This window comes from Lepidothrix coronata, unplaced genomic scaffold (genome assembly GCF_001604755.1).
Source record: "Lepidothrix coronata isolate B3197 unplaced genomic scaffold, Lepidothrix_coronata-1.0 Scaffold81, whole genome shotgun sequence".
NCBI lineage: Eukaryota > Metazoa > Chordata > Aves > Passeriformes > Pipridae > Lepidothrix > Lepidothrix coronata.
Window position 1 is genome coordinate 3,174,710 of NW_016690261.1, and position 8,252 is coordinate 3,182,961.

General features: G+C 60.3%; 1 protein-coding gene across 11 annotated transcripts; it reads right to left on the bottom strand.

Annotated features, from left to right (window-relative positions):
- Positions 1-2,245: 2,245 nt before the first annotated feature.
- Positions 2,246-7,692, bottom strand: LOC108499951 (maestro heat-like repeat-containing protein family member 6). 11 transcript variants are annotated; one of them, XM_017820320.1, is made up of 17 exons: positions 7,449-7,692; positions 7,143-7,207; positions 6,870-7,028; positions 6,787-6,836; positions 6,213-6,621; positions 5,904-6,052; positions 5,493-5,640; positions 5,128-5,315; positions 4,902-5,039; positions 4,612-4,726; positions 4,303-4,440; positions 3,869-4,048; positions 3,588-3,743; positions 3,329-3,430; positions 3,111-3,213; positions 2,853-2,909; positions 2,246-2,557 (listed from the first exon to the last, which is right to left on the bottom strand). In XM_017820320.1, the coding sequence occupies exons 1-17, from the start codon at positions 7,573-7,575 to the stop codon at positions 2,379-2,381; spliced, it is 2,463 nt and encodes an 820-aa protein (XP_017675809.1). In that variant the 5' UTR covers positions 7,576-7,692; the 3' UTR covers positions 2,246-2,378. The 11 variants fall into 11 exon arrangements, with proteins under 11 accessions (XP_017675809.1, XP_017675813.1, XP_017675807.1 ...); XM_017820324.1 differs by lacking the exon at positions 6,787-6,836 and having other exon boundaries at positions 6,213-6,443; positions 6,609-6,781; positions 6,848-7,028; XM_017820318.1 differs by lacking the exon at positions 6,787-6,836 and having other exon boundaries at positions 6,213-6,425; positions 6,492-6,781; positions 6,848-7,028.
- Positions 7,693-8,252: the final 560 nt, after the last annotated feature.

Consider the following 8,252-nt stretch of genomic DNA (forward strand, 5'->3'; position numbering starts at 1 on the left):
TTATGGAAAATAAGGGGTGTGTTTCTGCTTATAATTACACCGTAACATACGAATGCATAGTTATTGAAATGGTTAATGCTTTATCAGAATAATAGTGAAACCAAATCAAGCGTGCAAGGAAATGCAGCTACATTTGAAAGGAAATTGCAAAGAGGCTACAGAGCAGATATATATTATACAGACAGCCATTTACAGAAATATACTGTTTAAATATGCTATTCAGTTTTGAAAAAAATTGATTTAGCTGTTGAACTGATGGGATGTAGACTTTTAGATTATAACTAAATTTCAATACATTGTTTCTAAACCAAAATTAGTGATATAAAATAAATAAAGACCTTTGATATCTTTATAAATGAGGTTTTTCTTTTATTCCAATACTAAAAGGAAAGTATTTTGTACATGAAACATTTCTGGAATATTGGATCAGCTCAGTATTTAAGGTAATCCTCATCGTTATGGCAGGGCCATGTGGAAAACATGTGCCTTTGGTTTTACCTGCTCTGGACCCTCTGGCCATCCCCTCCCGGCCCCCTCTGACCCAGCAGTCACTGTGGGGCTTCCAGGCCGGGCTGAGGGGTCGGGTTCTCCCTGTCCCTGCCAGTGGGAGCTGGGTGTGGGGCTGCAGGAGCTGTGGCTGCTCCAGTTTTCCCGGGCTGGTTGGGACTGACAGCTACTGCGGGGCTTGCCCAGGTGAGCTCCTGGGGCTGCCCTGAGGGACACGAGGCCACCCCCCCTCCGTGAGGTTCCACCCATCCCTTCCCCCTCCACACCCATGGAGTGGACTGATTAGAAGATGGAGTCTGATTGCGAGCTGGAGTCTGTTTGCCATTGTCTCCTGCGTGGAGTTCCAAAGCCTGGATGGCACAGCCAGGCTGCTACAGGAGCCGAGCTCCTTACCAAAGCTGCTGTGGAGGCACCCAGCAAGCCAGCAGAGACAGGCAGACCAGCAAAGAAGAGAAACAGTTCTTCCAACCCAAAAGCGCAGCAAGGACTTGCTCTCCCAAATCAGGGGTGCCAGGCAGATCTTGCTTGGAGACCGGGGAAGCAGCCCGGGGACACTCAGGGCCCATCTTGGTGCCAGGAGACCTCGGCTGGGATCCTGGTGATCTGGCCATGGAGCATCTGGGGGTACCACAGCGAGGGAATTTAGGGCCGTGCCCAGGGACTGTGGAGGGCTGTTGGAGCTTTGCTGAGGGAGCTGCTACCTCTCTGTTCCCCTGCCGGTTGGGCTTCTGTGGGAATAAGTTAAGCCAGCAGCAGCTGCATTCAGTTAGTTAGGATCAACCAGGAGTGTTTTGGCCTTGACTGGTTGTGGGAAGTAGCAGAGACTGTAGAAAGCTGCCTTAGGGAACTAGGGGGCAGAAGCATGATAGAAATAGTAATATTAACATGGTATAAAAGGTAGCGACTGTAACAAAAAAAGGTCTCAGTATCCCTGATGAGCTGAGTCCATGATTTAATACACCAGGAGTGGCGCCCAAACAGGGACCTTAATAAAACGCCGGAGGGAGGACGTCTTACCCGTGGCATAGCTTGACTGGACGATGGGCTGAAAGGAAGCCCAGGTGCACTGCAATTACCTTCCTGCTGGACAGCAGGGAAGCAGCCGAGGACGTGATGGGGAACTCTATACCCAGAGAGCATAAGAATGTAATCGAAGTATTTAACATAATTTGTGTAAGCAACAGCGGGAGCTATCAGATATGGACTTAAAGTGGCTGTTAGCATGGGCTTGTGACGATGATCCTAACATAATTACATACACTGTTTGTGATGTGGAACGATGGGACAAAATCAGAGCCCGTCTGCAGGACAAAGCTATTAAAGATGACAAAGAGGCCGCAGAACTTCTAAGCCTTTGGCGGACCCTCTGTGAGGCCCTGAAACTCTCTGTTGGGTCTAAGAAATCCTACCCACTGCCAATAGAGACAGTGCTTCTTTGGGAAGCATTTTCCTTGGGAAGCAAGCCCCTTGCCTCCCCAGGGATGACCCAAGTCTTGGGTTTTCTTGGGGAACCCCAGCACACCCAGCACTGAAGATCAGCAAGATCTTCAAGTGCACAATGCTGTGCAAGTGGCCCTTCAGGACAGGCCCCTTTGCAGCCTGAAGTGCCCATGTCCCTGGGGGTGTGCTCACGGCTCAGGGGGCAAAAGAGAGGCAGGAGCGGCCCCGTGAGCTGCAGGGATGAGGTTTTGTGCCCTTTCAGTTGCACCAAGACACAGATAAGGGGGAGAAAGCCAGGGTTTATTAACATCAGGGGTAGGGGAGGGATGAAGTGGGGTGAGGAGAAGGGAATAGATAGAAGGGAGCCGTCCCTGGGGCTGCAGAGGCCAGGAGCTGCCTGGCCTCGCGGGCTGGCTCAGTTGGGCCCAGCATCAGCTGGAGCTGCAGCTGCGCTGAGAAGTGGTCCCTGGGCTGTTGCGGGGCTGTTGCAGGGACATTGGTCGTCTCAGCGGAGCAGGTGGAGTTCTCATGGCACGGCTGTAAGTGGCCATGAGTGCAGCTCTCATGTTGGAGACGGAGGGGCAGTCGTCGTCGCTCATGGCTGTAAGGGCTGGAAGACAGAGGAAGAGAGCCGGGGTCAGAGCACAGCTGTGCGAAGACCTGAGGAGCCCCTCCTGCCAGGGCCATGCCGGGCAGCTTTTGACACGGCCAGGAGGGAGCAGGGGCCAAGAGGATGAGCGGGAAAGTGCTGGGCACCAATGGGCACCCTGCCCCTGCCATGTGTGTGTGCTCTGGCCACGGCGCGCAGGGAGCCCTGCGCTGGCAGGGCAGGGATTACAGCTCCCTGCCCAGGGTCTGTGCTGGTCCCTGGCAGCCCCCAGGGAGGCCCTGCTGCCCTCACTCACCTTTGAGGATGGGCCACAGGTCTTGCTGCTGCTCCCTCATGTGCCAACCGGCCACCCCTGGGAACACAGAGGCTGTCAGGGCCCCAGGGGCTCCGCATCGGGAGGCCCCGGGGCTGGGCTGGCAGAGGGTGGCAGCAGCCGCCAGGGCACTCGGGGCTCCCCAGCACATCCCTGGGCCGCATCCTGCTGCCGCTGCAGCAGCCGGGGCTGGGGCCGAGCTGCAGCGGGGCGGGGAGGGACCGCGGTCTTGGGGCTCACCCATGAACCTGACGGCCGCCTCTCGCAGGGGCTCCTGTGGGCTCTGCAGGTAGGGCAGGGCCTGGTGCAGGTGCTCACCCCTTTGGCTCATGTCCTTTTCCATCTGCAGAGAGTAGGGGGGTATCTGGGGGGGCAGCAGTGGGCAGGGGCACAGGGCCAGCCCCGCACACATTGGGGGCTTCTCCAGCCTGGGGCTGGGCCTTTGTGCTTGTCCTTACCAGGCAATCACAGAACCTGAAGGGCTGCTCCGTTTTCAGCAGCTGCTCCAGGTCCTTCCTCTGGAGGAAGCTTGTAGCCCAGAGCAGCGCTTCCCAAGCGGCCTGCAGAGCAGCAGAGAGTGGGACATGGCACCACAGCCCAGGGCACAGCCCCTGTGTCCCTGCTCCAAGGTGAGCAGGAGGCTGGAACCCTTGAAGCCCCAGGGCAGGAGGCAGCCCAGCCCCTGCCATGGGGACACCAGAGCCCACCAGTGCTCACCTGTGCCACGCACTGATTCTCGTCATGCCAGCGGAAGAACAGTGGGACCAGGCTCTGGCGCACCTGCATCTCCCAGGGCTCTGTTCCCTCTTCCGCCAGCAAGTCCATCACCTCTCGGAAGAGGCGAATGGAGAGCAGCTGCACATGGCTGTTGTCCTGGGGCCAAAGAAGACACAAAGACCTCAGCACTGCCTGCTCCAGGCCCTCCAGGCCCACGCCTGAAACTCTACCAAGTTTGCTGGCAGCACCCAGTGCCTGTGGCTGGGGGCACAGAGCCTTACGTTGTCAAAGACTGGCCGGAGCGCCTCAGCCAACCTCGAGGTAGTGGAGCTGAACCCGTCACTGTTTTCTCCATCCTGGAGCACATTCCGGAACAGGGAGAGGGTCATCGTGACCAGCTCTCCATCTCCATCACACAGCAGCTCCAGGAGGTGCTCAGACAGGCTGCAGATGCCTTTGGCCTGGGTGGAACACAAGGCTGTGCTGGGAAGCCCTGAACAGCTGCCCCACCAACGCCACTCTGGCACTGCAAGCCCACGCTGCTGCCCCGGGGCCCAGAGGCCAAAGACCTGTCCCACAGGGCCTGGGCAGCTGGAGAGGGAGGCAGGAGAGCTGGGAACAGCTGCCACAGCTCCCGAAGTCCAGCCAAGGCCAAGCCACTGCCCTCTCCAGCCCCAGGCTGCCCGTGTGGCTTCAGCCCCTACCCCCTTCTCACCATGGAGGGATCCACGCTCAGCACCAGGAGCCCTCGCAGAGCCAGGCGCCGCCTCTCTGGGCACTGGCTCTGCAGGTGCCTTGCCAGGATCTGCAGGACACTGTCGTGACAGGTGCTCACATCCAGATAGTCGAGGACCTGGAAGGCAGAGAGCAGTGCCGGGGTGGTTGGGCGGCAGGAGCACGGAGCCGGCCAGGGCTGGGCCCAGGCAGCAGCACAGGGCACAGGCACCGTCCCGGGCAGCTGCGGCTGCCAGAGGGCAGAGAGGGGGAGGCAGCGGGGCCAGGCAGCACTGGCCATCGGGCTCACCTCGACAAGGAAGGCCAGGGCAGGCAGCTCCCAGCGGGGCCCCTCCCTGCTGAGCAGCCCCAGCAGGTGCCTTGCCAGCGGGCCATAGGAGGGGACCAACACGCGGCGCATCTCCCTGTCAGGGCAAAAAGGGAAGCCTCGGCCCTGAGTCGGGTGGGCAAAGCTCTGCCAGCACTGGTTGGGCTGTCCCTTGGGGCCAAGGCCCTCTGGCCCACACCCACAGGGGCTGTGTGGGCTGTCCCATGCCCAGGGCAGAGATGCCGCAGGCAGCGGGGACAAGGCTGTCTCACCTGGCCAGCAGCCCCACCGCGTAGTGGTGGGTGTCAGCAGAGAGGAGCGCGTCCCAACCACGCTTGCGCTCCACTGACACCAGCTCCTGGTCCCACTGTAGCCGCCAGAGCAGGGCCTGGATGGTCTGCACCACAAAGCTGTGTGCAGAGCAAAGGCCACGTCACGCTGGGAGCCCTGGCCCCAGCCCCGAGGGCACGGTAGGGAGAGGGGACGGGCATGGAGCACCTGTTGGGGTGGGTGGGAAGGCCATGTTGCTCCTGGCATCCCCTCCAGAAGGTGCTGACCTCCTCTGGCATCTGCTCTGTGCTCATAGAAACTTGGCAGAGCAGAGCCACCAGGAGACGAGGGGCATGAACCAAGAGTGCATCTTGGCACTGGGGCTCCTGGACCATCAGCCACAGGGCCAGGGTTGCCTGCAAGAAAGCCATGTGGAGACACCATCAGTGCCCAGAGGGAGGGAGAGACCAGGGAGAGCCAGGGGGACCAGCCAGCCTGCTGCCCCTGAACCTGCCCCTCAGCCCCATTTGCAGCCCAAGGCCTGAGGGAGATGCAGCGGTGGAGGAAGATGGAGAGTCGCTGCAGAAACTCACAGCCAGGGCAAAGACATCCACGTGGTCTCCGTCGGAGGTGGACACGCTATGCAGTGGCCAGTCCTCCATCACCCCGAGCAGCATTGGCAGCACCTTGTACGCTGTGGTGGCCGAGGAGGCGATGGTCCTCCACAGGATTGCAGCAGCTCTGTGGAGCCAGAGCTCTGGGTCAGGGGGGTCTGGGTCTTGACAGCTCTGAGGGCCCAGGTGACAGAGCCACGGTGCCTTGAGGGGCAGGGAGGGCACATGGCAGCAGGATCGGGGACTGACATGCCAGGGCTGGGAACTGGAGGGGCCAGAGGGTCCTGGAACTCAGGGTCAGTCTGGCAGAGCAGGAGGGACAGGCTGGCCAGGGGGCTGGGTTGTAAAGGCTGGTGAGCCCTGAGGCAGCAAAGCGGCTGGGCCCTGTACCTGTCACACGCTGGGGCACAGTGCAGGAGAGTCATCACCACGTGCCCAGGGTGTACGTGGGCCAGCCTGCGGATGGCAACGGGCGGCCTGACCTCTGCAGACTCCTGGCATGTGAGCCACTGGTGGATGGGGCTGACACTGGCCGGCACCTGGAGGGGAGTGGGGAACACTTGGAGAGCTGCCAGAGCCAGCAGGTTGCCCAGCTTGCCACGGGAAAGGCTTCCCTTCCCACCACACTCTGCTGGCCTCAAAGGCTCAGGCAGCCACAAGACCCCTGTGGGGCTCGAGCCCTGGCCACAGGTTGCTTACTTCATTTGCACTGGAGACAGTTTTCTGCTCCAAAACATCCAGACTGGGAGCATCAGTCACACTGTGCATGGGCATGCAGTCAGTGTTTGTGATGCCCTCAGTTGCGGCGTCAGCCTTGGCCCCGACATCAGTTGGTGCCCTGTCAGAACTTGTCTCGGTGTCGGCCAGCACGGTGTCACAGGTGGCTGTGCCATCCATCGGTGCCATGTCAGAAGTTTCTGTGCCCTCAATCTGTGCTGTGTCAGAGGTGGCTCTGCCATTAACCGGTGCCGTCTCAGAGGTGTCTGTGCCATCAAGAGGTGCCATGTCACAGTTGGCTGCGCAATTGGTTGCTGCCATGTCGGTGGTCTCTGTGCCATCAATCACTGCCACATCCGAGGTTGCTGTGCCCTCAACTGGTGATGTGTCAGAGGTTTCTGTGCCCTCAACCTGTGACGTGTCAGAGGTGTCAGTGCCATCAACCCGTGCCACGTCACAGCTGGCTGCGCAATCGGTTGCTGACATGTAGGTGGTTTCTGTGCCACTGGTCACTGCTCTGTCTGAGGTTGCTGTGCCATCTATGGGTGCCACGTCACCACTGGCTGCACAATCAGTCGGTGCCATGTCCGAGGTTGCTGTGCCATCAGTCAGTGCCATGTCACCACTGGCTGCACAATCCATGGGTTCCATGTCACCGCTGTCTGCACAGTCCCTCGGTGCAGTGCTGACATCAGCCTCCGCCTCGAGCTCGGCTGCGCTGGTGTCAGGCTGTGCCGTGAGCTCGGGCGGTGCGGTCGTGGCTGTTCTGCGCCGAACACCCACGAATTTCAGCAACCTCTGCAGGAGAAGAAAGGGCAGGGAAGAGAGGGAAGTGGCATGGAGTGCTCTGACAGCAGTGCCAGGCAGAGCAGGGACAGCAGGCCCAGCCCAGGGGGGGATGGCTGCAGGTACCTGAACTGCCCTGCGCAAGCGGCCACGGGCGCGGTCCTGCTCTTCTGGGCGGTCCCGGCCTGGATCTGGCAAAAAGCGAAGGCAGCCAGAGCTGAGGGGCCACGGGAGAGGCCAGAGAACACAGCCCTGCCCTGCGCTCCACAGGCAGGGCCAGCCCTGGGATGCCCAGGGGATGGAGCACGGATGCCGGGGGGATCAGCCTTGGGCCCTCTTTTCCCCTTCCTTTCCCTGGCCATGTCCAGAGGGGACGGCAAGGGGCCCAGCTGGCTTCAGCCACCATCCCTGTGGCCCAGCTCCAGCACTTACCCTGCTGCAGTGGCTGGAAGTGCTGCACCTCCTCCTCTACTTCCTGTGCTGGGCCAGCTCCAGGGCCTCTCCTGTTCTTCCTCTTCCTCTGGAGCAGCCGGCACAGGCCGAAGCATCCCCCCGCCATGGCACAGTCTGGTCTTGAGGGCACCTGCGGGAGAGAAACCTCGGAAAAACCCCTGGTGGCCAAGTGTCACTCAATGGCCTGTGGGGCTCCTGCCACAGGGGCTGCTGATGGCTTGGAAAAGCCACCGGTGGCAAAGTCTCAAAAAATGGCCTCAAGGGCCGCTGCCACAGGCACTGATGGCTCCTCGGAAAAGCTCCGGGTCACCAAGGCCCGTGGCCTGGCCTCGAGGGCCACTCCCACAGGGAGTGGGGTCACCTCAGAAACGCTCTGGGTCCCCAACTCCTGTGCTGTGGCCTCGAGGGATCTTATTCGAAAGAAAGCTCTCAGAAACGCTCCTGGTCGACGAGAAAGGAGTTGGCTGCGAGGAGGCTCCTCACAGCACCGCTCTGTCCCGTCCTGCCCAGTCGCCCGCTCCGAGCACGGTGGCGTGGCCGCATTGCCGCCAACACCTTTATCATCACGGGTCACAAAGGACATTGTCCCATCCCCTGGGCGACGGCCACCGTGTCACAAAGGGCCCTGTGACACACTGCCATGGGCCCTGGGGCCTCCCCCAGCCTGGCCAACCTGCCCCAGCTTGAAAGGAATCCATTCCCAAAAGAAGCTGCAGCCACTGGGGGCAAGGCTTGGCATCTGTGCCAAGCCAGCCTGCTGCCCTTGAACCTGCCCCTCAGCCC

Excerpts from the sequence above, each read along its gene's own strand:
- LOC108499951 (XM_017820314.1), bottom strand. The coding sequence starts at position 7,575 with ATGGCGGGGGGATGCTTCGGCCTGTGCCGGCTGCTCCAGAGGAAGAGG. Across the intron at positions 5,316-5,492 it reads TGGATGTCTTTGCCCTGGCT|GCAACCCTGGCCCTGTGGCT; the intron begins GTGAGTTTCTGC and ends GCTTTCTTGCAG. Across the intron at positions 3,744-3,868 it reads TCCGGCCAGTCTTTGACAAC|GACAACAGCCATGTGCAGCT; the intron begins GTAAGGCTCTGT and ends CTTTGGCCCCAG.